Raw genomic sequence first — 23,863 nt, 5'->3', positions numbered from 1 at the left:
GCCTGTAGAGCAGGGGTGTCAAACTCCAGTCCTCGAGGGCCAGTATCTTGCTTGTTTTTGAGGTATCCCTGCCCTACCTGCTGCTGATTACCTGGATCAGGTGTGCTTTGCCAATAAGAAGCTACGCACGATCTGATATCCTCGTGTTGGTGTTGTTCCCACATCATCATAATAAATGTTGTTCCAGGTTCAACATCGCAAGTGACCAATCACATTGTTGTGATGTCATACTTTTGCAACTTTGGAAAAAAACGCCTTAAAAAAATCTACTTGCGAGAAACCGCCTCTGTCCGCCAATCCAGCAATTTGAATTTGTTGCATTTCAGGATACTGTTCTTTAATAAACGGTAAGCACTATACATATTGTCCTTGCAACATTCGAATTTCATAAATGAATGAATGGCTTGGCTTGCAAAAGTATGACATCACAACAATGTGATTGCTCACTTGCAATGTTGAACCTGGAACAACATTTATTATGATGATGTGGGAACAACACCGACACGAGGTTATCAGATCATCCAAGAAGGCAGGTTAGTTGGAAAACAAGCAGGACAGCAGCCCTCAAGGCCTGGAGTTCGACACCTGTGCTGTGAGTCTCGACCATTCAGGAAATAACAAGTGAAATGCAAAAAGTTTTGTTTTGTCAAAAATAATAAGATAAGAGACCAAAAAAAGGTACATTTGTTTTTGACAAGTGGCTGCATATTACAGGTGAAGACACTGATCTCCACCTGCAGCAGCTTCAGAGTCTAAGCTAGTTCTAGGCAAGCTCAGGCAGTTTACAGCTGGGATTTCACCTCACTTTTTAGTGCCAAAGTTCTTTTTTTTTTTTTCTTTTCTTTTTTTGTCTTTTTTGCGCTTAAAATCAGCCTACATTTGGCAAAAATATCACCTGAAATCAAGAAGTAATATCATATAAACCTCGCCATACTTCAGAGACCAGCTCATCCAAAACAGCAGCATTAGATAAACCTGCTCAAAAGCCATCACTGCTGCATTTACTGAGCCCACAATCACCCATTCCTCCAAAGGTGAGACGGTGTCATTCAGGTTTTTTTAAATTAATTAATTTTTCTTTTAAAGACATTATCTTAAGTGAAGAAGTTGTCTGAAGGAAACCATAAAAATACACGAAAAGGCTTTTATAACTCCTGAAATGCACTGATTGGCACATGTTGTGCAAGAGAAAAGATTTTTTTTTGTTGTTGTTTCTTTTGTGTTATTTTGAGAAGATAATCTGGGCTTGGCCTGACCTTACATGTTTTGTTGCCACTGGAGTTGCAGGTAGAAGACAGTGTGTTTAGCTGTATAGAATTTGTTTTACCAGGCATGTACATTAACAGCTAAGTGGAATCTGTTTGTGGTCAGAAAATGGCCATGACACATTTGAACGTGTGTATTTGTATTTAAATGTCTTGATTGTGCCTAATAATTAGTCCATTTGCCAGTCAGAATGCTGCTATATCTGGTGAAAATGTGCAATTTCAGTGTACTGTACTGTTGAATGTAATAAAGAAATAGACATTTCTTACCTTGGTAAACTGTCTTAAGTGGAGTTTTAATTTAAAGCGTAGTTTTGGACCCATGATGGTAGAGTGGCAGGATGTAGCCAACAAGCTTCTTTGCCACAGAGGTGAGAAACCAGGGACCCAACATATAAGACTGCAGTCCCTCTAATTGCCACTTGAGGCTAGCTTGCATGTTAAAATGTCTTCCACCTCTCACCCCCACCGGTCGCGGCAGATGGCTGCCCCTCCATTAGCCTGGTTCTGCTGCAGGTTTCTTTCTGCTTAAAGGGAGTTTTTCCTTCCCACTGTCGCCAAAGTGCTCATAGGGGGTCACATGATTGTTGGGTTTTTCTTTGTATGTGTTATTGTAGGGTCTACCTTACAATATAAAGCACCTTGTTTACAGCCTCATAAAATAACTGAATATGGTTTTGGTCTCTATAACCAATTCACCTTTCAGGATAACTTTATGTGGAGTAATGTATCACATAGCCTACTCTGTGACCTGACGCGCACCTCCCTAGAAATGTAATTACACGTCATCTCTGTGAAGCTTACACACACACACATGAGTGTGTGGCTGCTGATACCGTTTGATACTGAAAATGCATCTGTATTATTAATTCATTTATTCATCTTTCTCTTTCGAACGCTGTATGTTTAAGGCATCACATATGGGAACCATGTGTTTATGTGACGATGCCTGTTTGCAAACTCTGCCTTCATTACCCTCCTTCCGATGCGTCATCCGTGTCTTCTCTTTCCACCCAGGGACTCCACTTCCTGTCATCATCTCCACTGAGTGCTTATTCATCCAGTACTCCTCATATATTCCTCATATGTGGCCCATTTAGATAAAAGTATGCATCATTTTCTCAGTAACGTTTTCTGATATACCAAGTCCTACATCATGGTCAAATTCACCAACACCAACATCTCTTTCCTGAAATGGTGTCCTTGTTGCTGTGTGTGTCAGCTCTGTGCATAATTCATGCATTGATGAGATATAGTCGTCTCCTTTTCACCAGGTTCACTTCTGAACCAGGAACTCTGCTTTAGTGACTGTTCAGTTCATTGAGTTTGACTCTTCGATATATTCTTGTTTACCTTGTATAATTACTCAGAAAGCTAACTGAGTAACTACCACCCCCATATGCCCTTTGCAAAAATGACATCACAATCTACTTTTAATAACTGTGAAGAGCATCTTCATTAGCAAGTATCACAAGGTTAAAACGGCAAATGTGATCACTTCTGTCAAGTGTTTTAACTTTATTTTTCCTGCTACCGCTACATGTGTAATATCAATCTTTTTCTGTGAGAATCATCAACAGGAAGTTTAATCCTACCTTGAATTTGGGCAAAACCCTAACCCCAAAACTGGACCAGTGAGTGAAATAATAAATATGAAAGAAACATCAAAAGAATCACTGAGTAAGTCGGCACGAGACACATGCCAGTCTCCTGGCTGTTAAACCTGTAGCTATTGCCACCACCGCTCTAAACTCCAGATGTGGAAGTTGTAGGCCTGGGACTGGCTACAGAGAAGACTTGACAGACAGCCCCAGGATGAGAATGTGTTGGTTGACTGCTCTACGCCTGATGCTTTCATCCTGAGACTGAAGCATAGTGGTGGTAGCATCATGCTGTTTGGGTTCTCTGCAGGGTGAATGACTGTAACTAAGGGAGTTCATATACAATACAGTGAAGAGGGCTAAAAGTGAAAGATTTTCAAAGGTTGTTATGATGTTGTGGAAAGTCATCCTTTGGGGTGTGTGTGGGTGTGTGTGTGTGTGTATCCTGTGACTGTAAAATAAAAATAAATGACACCTGCTGTCTGATAATGTCCCATATCACAGTGAGTATGAACTACATATGGATGTTAGTAATCTGAATTTTTTTCCGAACAGTCCGCCTTTAATGTCAGCCCAAAGTACATATCAAAGACAAATGTATCTGTGCAGACTGTGAGACATGAAAGCCAGGCAAATGAGATCCTGGCTGCTTGTAGCATCATGCAGAGAACACCAACCATCCACAAAAAGGTCAGCAGGTTGTTTTTCTTAGATTGCTGACTGGCCATTTCTCTAGTGACCTCATTGACCTGCTACGGATGGATGAGGCACAGATAGACCGAACACTAAGACAAATTTGATCCCCACCACACTCTTGATTACAAAGGATGCTGTTCTTAATCATCTTCCTCCCAGGGATTCATTATGCAGGCTGCTGTGAGTAATGAGTGTGTCCAGAGCTTTGAAGCTCACTTTAATCATAGCACTGAAGACTATTACTAAGCAACAGGAACCTGCAGATGTCTCATGAGGAGGCATGGTGACAGCGGATGGATGTAGACGGGGATGTTCACCTAAGCAGATGAGAAGTCAAGGGGCCACTTGTGAATATCCTTCTGTGTGTACTGCTCTGGCATTATTTCAGCTGAGTGTCACTCTGTTGACAAACTAAACAGACTCCAGTTAAGTTGTGTGTTTTTTTGCATTGAGGCAACTGTCATTGTGATTTGGCACTTTATAAATAAAATTGAATAAATTGTTTGTTAATCATTAAATAAAATCCTATTTCCAAACAAAGGGGAATGCCAGAATGCAGTCTTCTGCTTATTTCCATCTGGCAACCTCAAGAACTGTGACTGTAAAGAATAAAGCTGCAGTTCCTCTAAAATACACATGAGGCATATTAAGTCCTCAGGGACTCGCAGGTTCATTGAAACAGCATTAAAAAGCATCTCTATGGTATCTATACATGATATGCATATATATCAGGAAAACAAGCTGTGAATAATGATAAAATTGTAATGTTTTTTTTCTAGAGAAAATGGCTCAAATTGACACAAATTGAATATAATTTGACAAATATGCAATGCTTTAAATTCGAGTTTTACATAGCAAATGCATATTTAAAAACTGTTGCAATTAAAAAAATGAAAATTATCAGTAATTTCGTAGATATCAGTAAACATCTGCTGTGTTTGCAGTGCAACATCAACCACAGCTAGGCTAGCTTTCAAATCTGCAAAGATGTGGGAAGAAAACAGACTGTAGATGGAGAGGCCATTGTGGAGTCTAGATACTATTAAGGGAGCAGTGTGGAACTTTCAACACCAAAGACTTTTATCAAGCAGCTAGCTCCATAAGAAAAATTTAGGGAAGGAAAATGGACAATTTATAAGATATGCAATGCGGATGCAAGAACATTCTGAAACTGTTATGTTATGTTTTCTTGACATATGTTTATATGCCATGGTGCACTTCAACAGTACAATACAATATTTTTTTTAAATTACATGGAAAAACCCATATTACAATTACTATAATCAAAAATTAGGATTTTGTTGTAATTATAAAGTCTGTTACTAGTTGTACAACAAGATTTTGACTTTCTTAAATGGCTGGTATTTAATCATATTAAATATTAGAAAAATCACATCAAGTTGTTTTTACACATGTACTTGTGCTACCTAACTTTTCATTTAGCATAAAGAATCTGTAAAAATGTATGAAATCTCAGGTGAATTAAAGTTACAAAACTATATTTTAATTAAGGAGAAATTCTGTATTTTTATGTGATGTATTCTATTATTTTACAGCATTTATCTGGTGGCACAGCTACTAGGTTGTTGTATATTAATAGTTATTATTATTATTATTATTATTATTTTTACACATTTCATTCTTTCTTTTGTTTCTTTTTCTTTTTTTCTAAAACTGTGTCAGCAACTTGCTAATCAAATTTGCAGGCGTTAGCTCTCATGATACTATCTTTTCAGGGGTCAAAGTGCATATAATGAGGCATTAAAATGTGGTCCAAAAACAGCTGGAATGACTGATGTTCAATTTTTTATATACAGTCTATGATTTTTTTTTTTTTTTTTTTAACAATCACAAGTTTATTAATAGTTGAAATGTTGCATTTCTTCATTTTGTGTGATTACATAAAGGCTATTGATTGAATTGGAAAGTGAATTTGAAAGTGACCCAAGCTCCTTTCTCACAGCCAATGTAAATACTTAAACATAAGGTAAAGCTGCTAATGGCTGTTGCTCACACCCACTAGTGTCCTATGAATCCTATTGGGAAAACGCCCTGAGATTATCTTCTGGGAATCCTTTGCATGCTATATCCTCTTTGAAACACTGACACCTTAAATTAAAAATTCAGCGTTGGAAGGCTCAAGTCCTTCTCTTGTTGCCCTTGGTGACAGTCATGCAGCATCCAAATCATCCTGCAAGGGCAGAGCTGAAAGTTTATAAAAATAAAAGCCTGAACCGCTTAAGCAGTGATCTGTCAGCTCATGAATCAATATGTTCACTGAGATTGGTCGGTTAGATATTAGGAATGCTTGTGCATTGCTTTAGCAAACAGTTGTTGCTATGCACTGTCAGAGCTGCCTAGTGTTATAATCATCAGCACACGATGTACAAAGGTGTATTTGAGAGAGGCTTTTAGAGCTTTATGTAAACAACAACATTGATTTTATTGACAAGATAAACATGGATTACATGGACACTACGAGCAATTTACCCTATGAAACTGTGTGGGACTAACTGCTGTCATTTGAGGCAGTCCCACTGGGGCCAAATGTGATTAAAATTGATGCATTATGTTATTTTAAAAAATATTGAATTTTGCATTTACACGAATCACCTCCATGAATCACTGTCTTATTGTGGAGAAGTTATGTTGTTTAGGTTTTTGCCCATGACAGGATCTCCCAAAGCAAGGTTGTCCTAGTTGATGGGCCAGATTAACTGCAACTGGGAAGACCCGTATCATAGAACTACTGATGCCATCTTGCCAATAGGATAGAGGCTTCTATGTGCTCCAGAGAGGAGCACATTTTTTAATTCAGTTCTTTTTCAGTTCAATGTAATTTTATTTATATAGCACCAAAGTGTCATACAGCTCATATGTAAGGAATGTGGCAGGAGATATGCTAAATATAATGCCAAGTATGAAGTGTGAGCAACTCATTCATTCACAGTCTCAACCAATTATCCAACTAGGGTTGCAGGAGTGGCTTGACTTGGCTTCGCTATGAAGCGCCTTGAGGCAGGTGTTAATGTGATTTGGTGCTATATAGATAAAACTAAAAAAAATTGAATTGAATTAACCTCTTTTCACTTCCAATGAGTTTATACACAACTCTTACTATTAATCTCTGGCTCTCTTCCACAGTTTGTATTTTGTCTTGTTTCTAACTAACTAACTTGTTTCTAACTGTTAAAGGGGAGTTTTTCCCTCCCATTGTCACTGACTCTTTGCTCATAGGTGTTCGCCTGATGGTTGGGGGTTTCTCTCTATTATTATTTTGTCTTTACCTTCCAATATAAAATGTTGTTTTGATTTTGTGCTATATATTGAATTAAATTGTTTGGCTCATATCAGTCTTCATTAAAGCTCACCTTTTCTTAGTATCTGTGGTGACTGAATTTTAACAGTTATATGCAGCCACTAATTGTTAATGGGATCCATTCATTGTCTATTTGGTCATTTAGTAACATTTGTTTACATTAAAAGTATAGTAAGGAAAGCATGAAATGGAAAAGATGTCTTTCCCTCCAATGAAACATAAACACCTGATTATTTTTCTATTTAATTGGCTAATTAAGCATGAATACACAATCCATCCACCTATTAAGCCACCTTAGAAAGGGGTTGGATAGCGTGGGATTCTCTTATTTTAGAATAAAATTCCTCACTTGACATCTCTCCCTTGCCAAGCCCAGAGGCCTCCTTTCTCAGAAGATGTGTTTCCATGGCAATGTGGAGCATGTGCTTGTGTGTATGATGAGCTCACACATCCATGTCCTGCTCAGCAAACTCTTCTTCTGGCAAAACGGTGTGTCTGCCTCCACAAACTACAGATGGTGCAGCCACATGCCAGGCTTCCACTTTTTCTGTGGTGTTGCGAACATGAGAAAGTCAACAGCTCCACCTTTATGAGGATAAGCATCATCCCAACCTCCATATTGTCTTTAAATAGAGAGGAACGTTTTTTACATAAACTAGATTGAAAGAAAAAGAAATGCTCATCAAATACAACAGGCAGACACTAGATGCCTTTCTTGATGTAATCCAGAAGGGGATTTGGATCTCTGGCTGGATTGAAAATCTACAAAACTAGAATCAGGCAGAATCAGGCTCAGGGAGGTGTAGCTGTTCACCACAACCAGTTGGTGGTGAGGGGAAAGAGAAGAGAGTGGAGAGCTCACCTTAATCTTAGACTTGGAGGCACTATTTTTTTTATCCCTTCTGCTTTGCAACTGGGTGCAAACTGCTGCAGTGTGACTCAAAAGTCACCCCTAGATGCACGCATGATCACAAGATCACTGAATCAGAAACCTCTTGCCTGGCTACACTAATAATGATATAAAAATTCACAAATTAGTGACAGAAGTCAGCCCTGGCAGAATACAATGCTATCCAGTACAGACTCTGATTTAGAAGCAGATTTATGAAGCATGCTCTGTTGTATAGTGACCAAAAAGAGACTATAACTCCTTATAGTCTTATAGTCAACATAGCCTTAACATTTAGGAAAGCTCTTTTGATAATTGGGTGAAGGATGTGGAGTGGTGTGAACACATATGTTCAGCTTTTTTATGGCCTGGGTTAGTAAAGGTTCTAATAAATTTCACTTCAGTTTTATTTCAATGGTGCCAAATCAAACCACCTGTCACCTCAAGGTGGGATGAAGGGAAAAAACATGTATATGCTGATTTTTTTACACTGAAAAAAAAAAGAGCAGATTTGTTCAACCTCAAGTACAAAGGGAGCTCCAGGAAACTGCTTTATGTGTTTGGCCTGCAGAGAGCTCTGACCTTAACACCTCTGAGATGAAGTAGAATATAAGAAGCAAATGCCAGCAAGCAGATTTAAAATCCTGGGGTTAAGCTTGAAACCACTGGGATGGAGACTGTGACATCCGTGTGTGTAGTGTACTCAGTTTGGTTCCTGCAGTGCTCTTCCTTTCTTTTATAACTGCATCAATATCACTCAAACGACTGTTTGCTGTTGGTGCCCCCAAGTGTTGAAACGCAGTATCATGCACTTTAGTGTAAGTTCACATAATGGTCACAAGACGGAGACAAACACACCTAATGCATCACTCTCAGACTCATCATGCAGACGTGCTACTGTCTTCATTGGCCAGTTATGCCCACATGTAATTTAAGCAGTTCAAAGCTCAGTTATGTTACATTTATGAAGCATGAAGAATGAGAACCAGGAATTTGCAGTACATGAGTACAAGCATTTAGTTCATTTACACCACTGTATTATCTGATGTTAAAAAAGGTCAGTAATAAAGTGTGAAGCCGAATGTTCTGCATTTGTGCTGGTCACAGAAGAAGCAACTCACTTGAGGAGGAGGAGAGCATTTAATACGCAAGTTAATCAGAACCTCACTGAGGACAATTGTGTTAAATTCATCATACAGTGATTTCCTTCAATAATTTAAAATGATGCCCACATAGAGAAATCATAGAAAAATACAGGACCACCAGCTGATCTAGAAGCAGCACAGGTCTTTAACCCTGTGACATTCCTTCCTCTTTATTCAACTGTTCAGTCAGTCCTCATTAACAGACGTCTTCCTCTGAGACAGCACCAGGTCCTTCACCTGCGGTGTAAGGGTCTGGACCTGAGCACGTGCGCTCCTCGCCTCCTCGTCCTGCTCCTCGTCATCCTCCTGCTTCTTGCTCTGGCTCACCAGCTGCTTCACCACCAGGCTCTGGTAGGTAGACAGCAGCTGCTGCTGCTCCTGCAACAAAACGCACACATTTCAGCTGCTTCACTCTCCTTGCAGCAGATGCAGACCACCGACAGCTGCTGCGCCTCAACACTACTTCAAGCGATCCAGAGATGAAGCTTTCAGACAGCACAATCACACGACGGGCATCGTAAAGCTAAACATTTACAGTGTTAATGGATTATGCACCTGTTTCTATATCCAATGAGAAGCATATCAACTCCGGGAGGCATGGCTGTGTAACATAATATAACTGGACTGTGTTTCCCCTACACCAGGGGTCAGCAACCTTTAACACCCAAAGAGCCATTTGGACCCGGTTTCCACGCAAAAGAAAACACTGGGAGCCGCAAATACTTTTTGACATCTAAAATGAAGATAACACTGTATATATTGTTTTTTACCTTTATGCTTTGTGTGAACAACTAAGGTGTGTCGGTTATGAAATCCATGAAGTGCTACAGAGAAAATTACATTTTATTTATGTAATTAACGCATTTTGAACTCTTAAAGAAATATAACAAAAGGAAAGACACCCAGCTGAACTAAAATGATCCAGCAAACAAACTGCTGTGAGCCACTCTTATATCGCCTTTGGGCTTTTGGAGCCTTGACCCGACTTTTAAAAAAAAATAATTGGAAAAAAGCACTATGCTGCTGGAAAATAGATATTTACAAAATTCTGCCTAAATATGTATTTTACCTGGTTAATGTGTGCGGCGGGGCGTCGTCTGCAGCGCCGCTGCAGGGGAGGCGGACGCACCTGAGCGGCACCCGCAATCACGCCTCGCCGCCTTAACGTCTGTGCCATCTGTGCTGTTGTTGGTATGTGTCGGGCTGTGAGCTGAAAAGCTACAGCCGGCTGTATGCGTACAGCAACCGTGTGTGAAAAGTGGTCAATAAAGAGATGCTGAAAAGCATGTTCATGGAAACATCGTCGGGTCTGCTGTGATATGTTTACAGTGGGACTTTTGCTCCTAAGCCTCTGCGCACAGCGTCTGCAAATCGGGGCTGTACGAAGTCACTTTCATCTTCACGCAGGACTGTAAGCTGTCATCTGTGAGGCGTGAGCGGTGTTTGTTTTTAACATAGTTCACGGTGGAGAATAGCTGCTGACATAATGTGGATCCGAAGATCCATAACTGGCCTACCTGGGGTTGAAAGTCTCGATAAATGCACAGCGTTTCGGCGGGTATATCGGCTTCCGCGAGTGTGATGCTTATTTTGATCGATGAAAAAAATAATAGAATATAATTTTATTTTTATATTTCAATATTACAATAATCTTCCAATTTAGAACTACAAGTTAAAAAAAAAGAACTAACATAAATAAAATACACTTCAGCTAAATACTTCTAATTTATTTTCCTATAAGGACTAAAGAGCCGCAGGTTACCGACCTCTACCCTACACAGACGTGATGGAGGAGTGAGCAGACTGGTATATCTGATGATCCAGTTTATCATTTTTTAAAATTGATGGATTGTGATGCAACACTTTTCCTTCCCATTCAAATCACGTTCAATCAGCTGTACATACTGCAGATATTCTCCCCGTGAGTGTGCTGATGATCTGAGGCACACAGCGGCCCGGGGCGTGCAGCATACAGTGCGTGCTGGCCTGAAACAGCAGCACGCTGGTCAGGTGGAGGACCAGAGCGGGATCCTCGGTGTCCTTCAGCTGCTCAGTCAGGGCCTGGCGGTGCAGGAACAGGGCTTGTCTGCAAGACACGCATTCACACACTTCTAGACTCCATAAGTGGATCAGGGTGAAGAGTTTTGTGGCTCGAATGTGCTTCCACTACCTCTCTTTTTTCTTGTCTCCTTTCTTTAGCATGAATCCACAAACCTCAGCACAGGTATCCAAGTTAGTCACAAAGTCTTCAATGGACTGTAAACACAGAAAGCAAATCCACCTTACTTAAAATGTTATCCCTCAACCTTTCCCCAGATTAGCGATTTTTAAATTTCAAGGTATTAGCTGTCATTTTGCAGTCACCCACAGTGCAACACTATTTTAGACAGGCATACTACTTACTTTGCCGTTCAGGGAGTTGTGCAGCTTCAAAAGAGGCCCTTTGGTCTCCTCTGACAGTTTGCCTAAAATCTTCAGTCTGACCTGCAGTACCAAATCGCATATTCAGTGTGAACCGTTGAATTCAGCTCCACAGATAATCATAACACAGTTTGAGTTTCAGGTTGCCGAGAAGAGCGACAGACACAGACCTCGTTGGTGATGGTGCTGGGATTCTCCACGGACATCATCAGGTCAGCAGCCAGGAAGTTAACCAGGATGTTACTGACATCAGTGCACACGGTCTTCAGGATGTGCTTAGCGATGTGGGCCTGGGTATCATCTGCATGCATAAAAAACAAACATACAAATATTGCATGTAAAGCCTTTGAAATTTTGGATGATTCTACTCAGCCCTCACCATTTTTACAGTCATTTTCACCATGATACACACGTTTTATAGCCTAATCTCTCCAGTGAATTATGTTGGAGAGCTCCAACTTTAGCAGTTGTTCAGCTGCTTCTATTTTCTTTGCATTTAAGTGCACAATTCTCAATAAATAACTCACTACTCTTGCTGGGTGTAAAGCAAGGTCAATACACAAAACCTGTTATATTTCTTTTATGTTCCTCTAGAAATCCTGGAGATTTGGACAGTTTTAGATTGAAGTTCCCTTACATACTTAAATGTATTGGCTCTATTTTGAAGTAACAGATGAGTGTGTCATCACGTTTTCACATTCTAATTAAATTACCCCGATGTTGTGGCTGCCACTTAGTTTTGGATGTTTGTTCTTGTTTTTCATCTGTTAATATCACAATATTGTGTCTCACTATGAGGTTTTTATCAGAGCTTTACTAAAAAACAACATCTGCTCATTTGTCACCGTTTAATCCAAAAGTGGAAATTCAACCCAATGTGTGTGATGTTCAAAGAGGAGGTAATATCTGGTATTAGTTACAGGGTTTAATACTACAATGCCAGATATTTTTTTCAAAATAATCCTTATGTATCTTACATTGGGCCTTGGTGCCGCTTTTGACTTCACTCTCTTCTAACCTTTAACATCCACTAGCCCATCTGTGGTCTGTTGTGGGTTTAGGGCTGGTGCTTTTAGCCACACACTATATAAACTGACTTTGAGAAACTAGAAGATATTGTTTGTGTTGTAACTTAGCCATTACAATTTTTCTCTTAAAAGCTTTTTGACAGCTTAGCTGTTGATGCAGCAACGAGCTCCTTCTTCTGAATGACTGCCCTCCAGGTGGATGGAGCTTCTGTGCTCACAGTCAGAGCTGTGCTCCTGAGACTTTCACATCATCACTTTCTTTGGCATCACAGAGCCAAGAGTACAAAAACTGTCTCTGAGCATTTAGTACGCTCTGAAGCCTAATGCTCGTTTCCCTCGACATATATACGAAAATAAAGCAAAGGATGCTAGCTTTCCCGAGTATGACTTGTCTTTCACGGGTAAACATTTGATTCATACAGAAGAACAAATATCAGAACATGAACCCTGACATGATCAGTTAATCCAGTGTAACAGATCTATTACAAATACAGTGATCTGCCAAACAGTAAGGGTAAAATCTGGACCCTGTGAACCCCGCCTCCTCTCTCGTCTCCTGTCAGGATGCGAGAGATGAAGATGGTCCTGCTTCTGATTTCCAATACATGGAACATGACTTACCCGAGAAGAACTTGGTGCCTTTTTCAAATAGTCGGATATTGTTGTACAGGTTGGTGATCTCTTCCTGCAGATCCTTCATGCTCTTCTTCTTGTTGGCCCCTGATGGAGAGCTGGTGGAGGACATGAACACTGTCCGCAGCACCTCCTGGTAGGCTTTAGTCAGAGGCCTGCAGGGACATTAACAGAAGGTGAATGAAGGGATTGTTGGCAGCTCTGAGAAAAGGGAACTTCAGAAAGAGATGTGTCTGTTACCTGACTAACTGCTCTGCCAACTCAGACAGGATTTCTTCAGGGCAGTCACTCACTCGTTCCTCTAAAACGGCTACGATCGCCTCCTGGGCCATAAAGGGGGTTTCAGTCTGTCTGCTGCGATCTTGGCAAAGGTAAAACACAAGCTAATTAGTCTCCCTGGAATCCTACAGTTACCTTTGTCTTCCATGTAGAAAAAAAAAAAGAAAAAAAAAAAAAAAAAAAAAAAAAAAAAAAAAAGCTTAACGACCCAGGAGATTCCTCGTAAAGCAGCCATTAAGCTCTTATTACAGTAAAAAGCCTCAGTGAGCAGGCTTAATGTGCAGATGGAGACCGTATTTCCCTGAGAACATAAAATGTCTTTGTGACGGCTGACATACTTTGTTGAGAAGGTCCAGTTTCCTCATCGCTGTCTTCATCTTTCCGCCCTTTCTTCTTGGTTTTACGAATCCGGATCTCTCTGGCATTGCCTCCTCCACCTGCTTTCACACTGCCACTGCCCTCTGGAAGACAAACAGTTAACAGATCCCAGTCAGTCTGAGAAAACTCAACTTCTTAAAGTCAGCAAACACTGCCTTGCCACATTGCAGATGTCTTTATTTTCACTGCTCTAGTATCACTTTAAGATAACCAGTCTATTATTTTTCCTGTCTTTGTCCTATGGGTCATTGTAGGGTAGATGTTGGCAGGTGGCGATGCCGTCTACTCCAAACGTTACAGAGCTGGTGTAAAAATAGCACAAGCAACATTTGCATAAAGCTGTGTTGGACAACAAAACACACACATTGGGCCTCATTCATTAATATGCATGCAGAAATGATCCTGCTTGCTACCTACAGTCTGCAATTTTCCACACCCCCATTTCACTGGGACATGTTTTATTGGTGAGGATGTTCTAAGAGAGACAACTGCAATACAAAAGCAAACATCAGGAGAATCTCTATAAGAATGACGGTTAACTGTGAGGCAAATCTTTCAAATAAAAAAAACAAAAAACATATACGTCACATTTTAGATTTCAGAATTTCAGATGAACAAAGATTAACATTAGACAAAACCTGCGTAAACGGAAAATACAGGTTTTTACTGATGACGTCATTCATGAAGAAGCTATCCACACCTGCTTGTCCCTGTGTGAAAAACTGCTGCCTTAGATTAATAACTGGTTGTACCATCCTTGGCAGCAAGATCTGCAATCGAGTGTTTGTAATAACTGGCAATGAGTCTCTCGCATCGCTGTGGAGGAAATTTGGCTCACTCTTCTTTGCAGAATTATTTCAATTCACTTGCACTGAAGGGGTTTTGAGCACGAGGGGCCGTTTAAGGTCATGGCAAAGCATCTCAATCAGTTCTGGGTCCTCTCCAAAAAATAATCTGATGATATTTGATGACTGTTTAAGTCCAAGTTTGTAAAAAACAAAAAAAAAGAAAAAAAAAGAAATATTGGTGAGTTTTCTTGTAGATTTAAAGTTAACTTAAATAACAGAAATATCACTACGGGCACCTTAGTGAATCCCTCTCTTGTCTCATCGTTCTGGTTTCTGGAAGCAGCTCTGACTGCTTTACATAAATAAAGGAGTCGCTTTACTCTTTGCTGCGCTGTCATTACACAAGAAGCCACTGACAGTATTGTCCTAAACGATAGGTGACACGGCAACCATAAAAATGGCCTAAGACCCACGTCCCTGAGCTTTGGGCCATTCTAATTGTTGCAAAGGCAAAGTGAAAAAAGTCTTTACTTGATCAAAAGAAATGAACATATTCCTCTCATTCAATTTCTTTTACCCACTTTCGGCTTTTTGCAAACAGAAACTGAAACATTTTTCTGCAAATTAAAACAGAAAAAATGATTTCATGTAAGACATCAATCATTAGACTCACTCATACATACATACAGAGAGCTTTGAGGACACATGTTGGACACTAAGAACCAAAATAAACTCCTGGGATTTCTCACCATTGTCAGTCTCCCTCACAAAATGCCAAAGGGACTAAAAACTATATGAATAAAAATAATAAAACAAAAACAGTGGGAGTTTGTGAGATAGGTTTCACAAACCTGCTGCTTTCTTCCTGCGCTCCGCTTCTCTCTTCTCCTTCTTAGAAGGCGCGGTGCTCTCAGTCAGGATAGATGCTTGCTTCAGATCCTCTTCAGTTATCAAAAACACTGGATTGCTCTTAACTTCCTGAAAAACACAAAAAATGTAGTTCCACCCTTTGGACAGAGCATATACATATACATGTAAAACCGGGTGTCAAAGGAATCTCTACCTTCTGAGCCTTCTGCTGCATGGCCTCATCAAATAAAGAGAGGCAGTTGCTGATGAACTTCTCACTGACAACCACGGTGCCCCCCAAGATTCTGGCAGATGATTGGATGTTAGTGTTTCTCATAGCTTGGTTAATCAGTATCCCAATGTCCTCAGTCGACAGGCAGCTGGGCAGAACTGGCTAAAGCAGCCCGGACAGAAGAGGATAAGAGACAGAAATCTTAAAAAAAAAAAAAAAAAAATACACGATGCAACTCCTCTAATATCATCAATTTAAAGGTTAAAGAGCTGACCTGGAGGTCAGTCCAAGTGGCGGAGTTGACAGCTTCCTCCACAGAGGCCTCCACCTGGTCGACCAGAGCTTGGCCCACACAGGCCGCTCTGAGGTACAGCAGCTTGTTAGACTTGAAGCGCTTCTTTATGTAGCTGGATGGGTCGGGGATCCCCAGTCTAACCAATGCATCAAACTCTGTGGGACAACGATGTCATCAGTTAATATAGTACGCAGTTTATTTAATAACCCTAAGCGGTCATGACATTAAGTCCAACTTTCAAAAAGAATCTGCAGCAGTAAATGTTGAATATGGACCACAGCCACAACAGTGGGCTTGTAAACATTTACAGTAGTAGTAGTAGACACAGGGGACAGTTTCCTCAAGGACAAATATTTTATGATAGATATGTATTATATTGCTAATCTACATAACTATAAAAAAAAACAAAAAAAACCTTGTTTTCCCTCTCGTGCCCATGTGGAGACAGACCGTATGCAGAAAAAAGACAGGCAGGAGCAGGTTTTATTCTGCCACATTTATCTCACTGGTTTGTCGATGAGCTGAAATGTTCATAAAAATGTTTTTCTATGGTTGATGTCATCTCTTCTGCTTAGGTTTCTACAAAACTCACAGCATGTGACTGATGTAAAGTAACTGAAATCAGCTGAACCCCAAAACTACAGTAAAATGCAACATAAACATGAATGCAGCAGGAATGTTAATCGATACCACAGTCCCATATCTGTAACACTGACTTGGGAAAGTAATTTTTTACTGTTCCCTTTAGCAGTTACCACACCAACCCTCTATATGTCCACCACTGTTTATTCTCAGTTAACATTTTAATAACCCCCTTTGCCATGTGTGGGTAGCAGCTCTGCTTGCCTTTCTGTAACAGTTCTTGCATGCCACTGCTGCAAAGTTCCAGGTGTCGCTGAAAAGAAAATGTTACTACCTTTTAATGATTACTGAGGGCACAAATGGGAACCTCAGTGTCCTATTTCACAGTTTTGCATGATGCGGATCTGCACCAAAACACGACTGCGTCTTCCTTTACCCATGGTCCACTGAGGCACTGAGTTCTTTGAAATTCACTGTTTTTTTTCCTCCTTGTTTTTCAGAAATGTAACCTTGCTTACAAAATGACAGAACCGACAAACACATTGATCACCTGCCTCTATAATGGCTCTTGCCTCAGAGGAAAAATTGGGTTTTTATCATTGTCATTTTTCATCTAGTACACACAAGATAATAACTTCTGTGCCCAAGATAAAAGAAAATATTTTTGAGACAGTCACAGCTCAGTATAACTGCTTATCTCAAGTCCCCAAAGTAGGAAGTAGGAGAAACTAACAACAGTAATAAAGAAAATTTAAAAACAAAAACAAAACACATCTCACTGTTTTTAGGGTAATAACTGTGCAACGACCAAATAACCAACAACTCCCTAAAATTTTTAAACTGAGAGAATTTCAAATATTTCAGCCCTGCTGTCAAAGAGCCTCAAAAACTCACTGTCTTACACTGAATCTCTTGTCATTTTTAACAAACATAGGAAATACTGTCTTTCCCCTCAATCCCCAACCATCTGCATAGACGGCTACTACTCTCTGAGCCTGGGTCTGCTGAATGATCTACCTGTTAAAGGGCACTCCTGCCAATCCATCACCAAGTGTTTGCTCGCAGGGATTGCCTGATTCTTTGAGTTCTCTCTCTAACATTGTAGAGTCTAAACGTTACCGCAGAATGTGCTTGGAGGTAATTGTTATTGTGAATGGATGCCAGTAACACTGAAACCGAAACTGGAGTTGATCTGAGGTTTTAGGAATTTTAAAAAAAATCATTTTTCTAGTCATCTTCTCATGAGTGATCAAAGTAGTCTTGTGGGTATACCTCTACTCCAAGTATGGCTGACAGGACTTTGAAATTAGATGGCAAAACAGCCACTTTTTTTTTTTTTTTTTTTTTTCTTTCTTGTGGATCAGAAGATAAAAAAAGCTCAAACATTCTGAATGAGACAGCTAGCTAACTAGAACAAGCCTTAGGGTATTTTTGATCACCGACATTAAGTTTAACAACACCTACCTAAATATCCATTTTGCTGGAGAAAAGAATCCACCCAGGCATTTTGTGTTTTGGTGTAGATATCAGGGATATACACAGCCTTGTCCTGCCGCCCCCCAACCACACTTCCTTTCAGGCGCCCGATATTCACCAACTGCTCCAAGACAGCTGAACCACAAAAAATACAATATCATAATACGCCCTGTAAAGTATTAAACAATGACAATAGAGGACTGTTTGTCTAATGTTTCACATTAGACAAAGTTGAAAACGATTAAAAACAAACATAAATATCATACAAGTTAAAAAAAAAAAAAAAAAAAAAAAAAAAAGAAAAGAAGAAGACTAGTACACACATGAAACCAAAGAGCTTAACAGGTTAACTTAAATGATGTAGCAGCTGGTCCTTACAGTACAGAAGGTGTTCCTGAAATCCAAATGCTCCAATCATACTGCTGACAGGTGTTGGCCTATAGAAAAAGCAAAACAGCTGGAATTATAAGAAAGTGCCAACGAATGCAGCTGTTGAAGACAGCGGGGTCTCATGTGAGAACATTTGTTATTTTTTCACATCTGTTAGACGTGAAGATCAGTTATTATTAATCTTTGACTTTCTCTTATGTATGTCTTTTATCGCATCTCCCTACACCTTACCTCCAACCGGTCACAGCAGATAGCTGCCCCTCCCTGAGCCTGATTCTGGTGGAGGTGTCTTCCTGTTAAATGGGAGTTTTTCATTCCCACTGTCGTCAGGTGCTTAGCAGGTGGTCTAATTGATGGCGTTTTCTCTCTATTAACATAGGGTCTTTACTTTACAATATAAAGCACCAGTACTGAGGTGACAGTACTTGTAATTTACACTGAATATAGTTATATGGTAGCACTTATATCCTTAAACAGCCATATAGGCTAGCTTTATGGCTCTCTCTGTGGCAAACACTAGCTTCCAAAAATGCTAAAAACCTGTAGCAGAGAACAAAACACTGAACAGTGAAAGTGTTTTTACTAAATCACAGATGGCTTTCACAGTTCCATGAAAGTCATGGAGATTGTTAAAGCCAATGTGGTATTACAGAGTCAGGGTATTCACTTTGTGTTCCTTGCTCTTTTAAAGTACATGTTCATCCTTCTCACACAATCCGCTGTTATCTGTCCTCGTTTTCTCTCCATAGCAACACAAGTACCCTACACCTCATCACCTCTGTTTCCTTCACCTACATGTCTATGGGGACATTCTCTATCACTTCATCCAACTCAATCAAGAATTCCTCTCCCTTTTCTATCTGATGCCCAACCTGTGGGGATGCACTGACAACATTCAGCACCATGCCTTTAGTTTTTATTAGCTTTAGATTAGCGAATGTAGTAAAATTAGGAAAATTTAATTTCTCAGCTATATTGCAGTGGTGCAGCCTTATGGGTTTCATATCTGCCTGATTATATATCATCATTAGAAACACAACTTTTGTAGATGCTGCTTGTGACCAATAGGTTACACAGTAATTTAAATGAGAAAAATAATCATAGTGTGCATAAAATATTTGCACTATTGCACAGTGAGGAGTCTCTAACAAGGTTAAATGTATGTATATTTGATTTTATGAACTTCTCAAATGTTCAAGGGATATTTTGCCTCGGTACCCTGTTCTCTGGATTGCCCATTAATCTTTAAATTTAACCGAAGGGCTTCTTTTAAAAACCAAGCAGTGAAAGAGAAACGGATACCATTTTCTTAATACTATTCATGTAAAGTCTTACTTTAACAACAAACTGAACATTACTATGAATTCACTCACTATCACCAACACTGGAATGATCTTTAAAGCAGCTACCCACTCACTGCATTTTTTGGTGTCAAAGCTTCACTAAGTATACACAGGGGAACCATAATGTAAAAAACTCAATATGACAGAACATGCAAAACATTTTAGCTACCATCTGTCAACCTGCTGGGATGCTGCAACACAAACACAGCTCAAAATAATGTCCTGCAGACAGAAATCCTTCATAGCATCTTCAAACAGCTTAACCTTGCTTAGCATCAAAGAACTGTTTCTATAGTTTCTTTAATAACCTTGTTTCATGTAGTTTAATTTTTTTAACTGACTTGCTTTTCGGTACACACAAGAAATGCTGAGACAGGTATGGACATATCAAAATCTGTACATCTGCAGAAGAAAAACAAAAAACAAGCCATAATAAATATTTAGCCTTTTTGCAACATTTACCTTGTGACTGCACTGAAGAGCCCTTGTATTCTAGCTTTGTGGCGAGCAACAAAAGCCGGGGTAAATATGACACCTCTGTTGTACTGGTCCATTTCTCCTTGGATAATCTTTCCAAGACGCTTCGACAACTCCTAAAATATGGATCAGAAACCCACGTTTTTTTTTTTTTTTTACTAACAAAGAAACAACGTGTCAAAACAAGCTGAGACCACAAAGAAGACTAAACCATTTAAAAACACAGACGGCACAACACATTGCTTAATTTAATGACCAGATTTCTTATTGGATTAAAAGGCACGTAAAAACTGGCTCACCTCAGTTAAGAAATCTCCTGGGAGGTCATAGCTTTTACACAGCTCTGCAATACTGATCATACCAGCCTCCTGCAGTTTGTCATTCACCTCCTCGGCCAAATGGTCCAGGTATGTGCTGCAGATGACAAAACATGAGCAGTATAATCACAACACCTCATTCTCAGTTAACCTGTTCAGACTTGACCCTTATATACTATACTTTTGTAAATACTTCTGTGCAGAAATGAGACTTAACTAAACCTTTAATGTGAAAAAAATACATTAATTTTTTTGAATAAGACTTTGAATAGAATATAAAATTTAATAAGATAAATATTTTACCCTCTTTGAAGTCATATAAGGAGTTTCCCTTCAAATCTGATTGATTTGCTTTTATGTAGAAATGAACTAAGAATGAAATTTGGTGACAGGGAATATTTCATTATTTATGGGCCCTATGTTCCTACAGGGATACAAATGAATCCGAATTATAAAAATAACTGAACTGTTTTAAAGTCTTTTGGTTCTTAATCAAATTAATTGTGAACCTTTAGCTAGCACAAAACTGATGTGCACAAGTAAACACAGGTCAGCATCAACTTATTTGCAGACAGCCCAATAACAGTTAAAGCTTCCTTTATTGCCTCCTTCAGCAGAAGACAAACTGGAGCATTCTTTATGAAAGGAAAGGACATAATGCCATCCCACAATTCACAGCGAAGCACCATCTGGGCAATCACGAAAACGATCAACATAATAGACGAGTGACACAGATTGTGTCAATATTAATTATACGTTTGTTTTCCGTGCCATACCCTGCTGATGTGTTTTGAACCTTCAGCAACAGCCTAAGTTAAACCCACAGTCAAATTATGAACATTAATTTGTTATAGAAAAACTGGCTCTCTAAAGCTCACTAAAGCTCTCTAAATCAAGATCATCCTACACTGAAATGACAAAAGTCTAAAGTTTATCAAAATAAAGTTTGCATCATTTATGTCTGTAGCTGCACTGTTGGCCTTTAGAATTATCATTAATTTTACCTCAAAAGCTTCAGTTTTGTGCAATAGGCTAATGAGATGGAGCTTAACTATTATAATTAGCTAACTTAAGTGTTATAGCTTTTTCTCTGGATCCTATAGACCTAAATATCTTGTAGCATATATCGAGAAACACTGGGCATGTGTGAAATGAGCCCATAGAGTCTAAAGTGTTGGCTGATAACTTAGTATTTTGCTCTTTCATGCAAATATGTAACTTGGCTCACAAAACCCATTATAGTGCTGTCCATAGTGTAACTTTATGGTAGTCATTTTTATACAGTATAGACCTAATACTCACTCATCAATCAGCTGTCCCAGTACAAGCTGAACCCCTTTATCAGACTTTGCAATTTCATTTGCTCTGTTTTCAACATGGACCCAGTCCACATTGATAATCTGAAAGGAACAACATCATGAAAACATTCATAAAACATCTGACCCAAATTTGAATGAACAAACTGTATATCTCATCTAGAGGACGCAGGAGGAAACACAGTGTTAACACACACCTGCTGGAGGTCCACAATGTTGATTCTCCCTGTAATACAGAATGAAAGCACTTAGTTTCTGTCACAATCTACAATTCTGAAAATGTCACAGGGACAATGTGACAATGCTGCATCTCATTTCTGTATCACACCTCCGTGCACGTAGAGTTCATCTCGGATCTCCCTGCTGATCTGAGCTGGGGTGACATACTCTTTACCATCCAGTGTGTGCACCACATCCAGCTTCTTGTCTTGGACTAGTTTTGCAATTATTTCAATGCAATTTCTTTCCGACAGCCTGCGGAAAAGTTTACACAAATGCCGTAAAGGACAGTGTAGTATACATTTATTGTGTTTGTTTTAGTCACAACAGTTGTTACAAGAGAAGCCACAATCTTCATCTAATAGCGTTACTTTTAAATCAACTTTAATGACAGCTGGGATTAGCTTTGATGCTATCACCCGTTCAGTTGCGTTTACCTTTGCACTGTGTCAGCAAACTGCGCTCTCTGGAAGTCTGCGGCAAGCCGGCGAATCTCTTCCCAGTCATCCGCCATTACTGTAAGTTTTTGAGTTCGCAAAACCAGCCTGTAAAACAGCTACTTTCAGTGTTCAGTGTCTGCTAGCTGTTTGTTAGCTAACGGAACAGCTCAGACACACGTCAACATACAATAACGCGCTACAGCGAGCCAGAAGGGACAAAGCTTCTCCTCCGACTTTTCGCCCATAAGTCACGTAGAGCAAGAACAAACAGAGCGTCTGCTTTATGTGGAGAGAAAACCGTCGATATGATTCAAACTAAGATTTAGAAATGTGTACAATAATTTGTGTCTAATTATACAGACAAATTCTCAAACTCCCAAGTGTTTTTTTTCCACTTCACACACAAATACAAATAGATTAGAACATACAAAGACTTATAAAAGCATTTTATAAAAGCTATACTTCAAAATAACAACAACAACAGCAAAAAGACAAACAAACAAAAAAAAAACCCCGTGATCGTTTAACAGACATTTTTATATTTAAAGTCAACAGAATGATATTTTTCACTTTCAAAGAGCTTACGCCCACATAGAGCTTCCTGTGCGTATAAATGTTTAAAGATACTTGTGACATTTTTACAGATCCTGGAGAATCTCCCAGAAATCACGGGTTGTGTGCACTGGCCCTATCGGGACCTCTCGCATAGTCTAGAACTACCTCCTACAGAAGGTTGTATTAGATTTTTAAGTTGTAATACATCAACATGTATAGACTCACCCTTCCCACCCCGAAAACCCCAATCCACCCAACAGCATCGTATTCTCAGCACATATGTATATCAGTTACACCATAGTTCTCTGTACAAACAATCCCGTTATAAATTGTAAAAAGTGTGTCCAGATCCGGTAGAAGTCTTTTCTTTAGCTAAGAACGTCAACTTTCTCATTGCAAGGCTGAATGTCATTTCTTTGATCCATTAATTTGGGGTGGGTCCATGTATGTTCTTCCATCTTAAAGAAATTTGGCTTTCATTTCTTTCCATGTAGTTGGAACTGTTCAGAGAGAATGTGGAAAATGCACAATTTTGCGTCGACTGGGATAACATGTTCTATTAACCTGGAAATTAAGTCAAGAATTCCTTTCCATAAGGGTTGCAATACTTTATAGTCCCACATACAATGAAATAAGGTTTCCTTCTATTTACTACACTTAATACAGTCATTGGGAATACTGGGATTAAAACAGCCATTTGTACTTTAAAATCCTGAACCTTGTGTTAATGGTTTGGGTTTGAGCCACAAGACAGGTCTATCTCTGTGATGCCTCAAAGGCATTTATGTCATTTATCTTTAATGTTTGCTTTAAAATAATTCTTTTGTATGTATTTAAGTTAAAAAGAACAGTAAAAAGAGTTAAAAATGTTAAGAAGCTTTAATTTTGAAGGTGAACTTGCTAATAACCTCACTTCCCGGTGGGTTACCT

At 39.3% G+C, this 23,863-nt stretch overlaps 1 protein-coding gene across 1 annotated transcript; it reads right to left on the bottom strand.

Moving 5' to 3' along the window:
* Positions 1-8,891: 8,891 nt before the first annotated feature.
* Positions 8,892-22,614, bottom strand: ufl1 (UFM1-specific ligase 1). The gene is made up of 19 exons (XM_040027660.1): positions 22,376-22,614; positions 22,048-22,193; positions 21,917-21,945; positions 21,706-21,803; positions 20,386-20,500; positions 20,072-20,202; positions 18,255-18,313; positions 17,865-18,011; positions 15,798-15,973; positions 15,506-15,685; positions 15,294-15,420; positions 13,615-13,737; positions 13,238-13,358; positions 12,986-13,152; positions 11,507-11,637; positions 11,319-11,399; positions 11,086-11,171; positions 10,821-11,001; positions 8,892-9,293 (listed from the first exon to the last, which is right to left on the bottom strand). Exons 1-19 carry the CDS (start codon positions 22,450-22,452, stop codon positions 9,102-9,104), a joined length of 2,367 nt encoding a protein of 788 aa, XP_039883594.1. The 5' UTR covers positions 22,453-22,614; the 3' UTR covers positions 8,892-9,101.
* Positions 22,615-23,863: the final 1,249 nt, after the last annotated feature.

Source organism: Simochromis diagramma, unplaced genomic scaffold, assembly GCF_900408965.1.
Source record: "Simochromis diagramma unplaced genomic scaffold, fSimDia1.1 OVJJ01000746.1, whole genome shotgun sequence".
NCBI classification, from domain to species: domain Eukaryota; kingdom Metazoa; phylum Chordata; class Actinopteri; order Cichliformes; family Cichlidae; genus Simochromis; species Simochromis diagramma.
This window is presented reverse-complemented; position numbering and strand designations above follow the sequence as displayed.

Excerpts from the sequence above, each read along its gene's own strand:
- ufl1 (XM_040027660.1), bottom strand. The coding sequence starts at position 22,452 with ATGGCGGATGACTGGGAAGAGATTCGCCGGCTTGCCGCAGACTTCCAG. Across the intron at positions 15,686-15,797 it reads CCACTTGGACTGACCTCCAG|CCAGTTCTGCCCAGCTGCCT; the intron begins GTCAGCTCTTTA and ends GGGCTGCTTTAG. Across the intron at positions 11,002-11,085 it reads GGAGACAAGAAAAAAGAGAG|ACAAGCCCTGTTCCTGCACC; the intron begins GTAGTGGAAGCA and ends CGTGTCTTGCAG.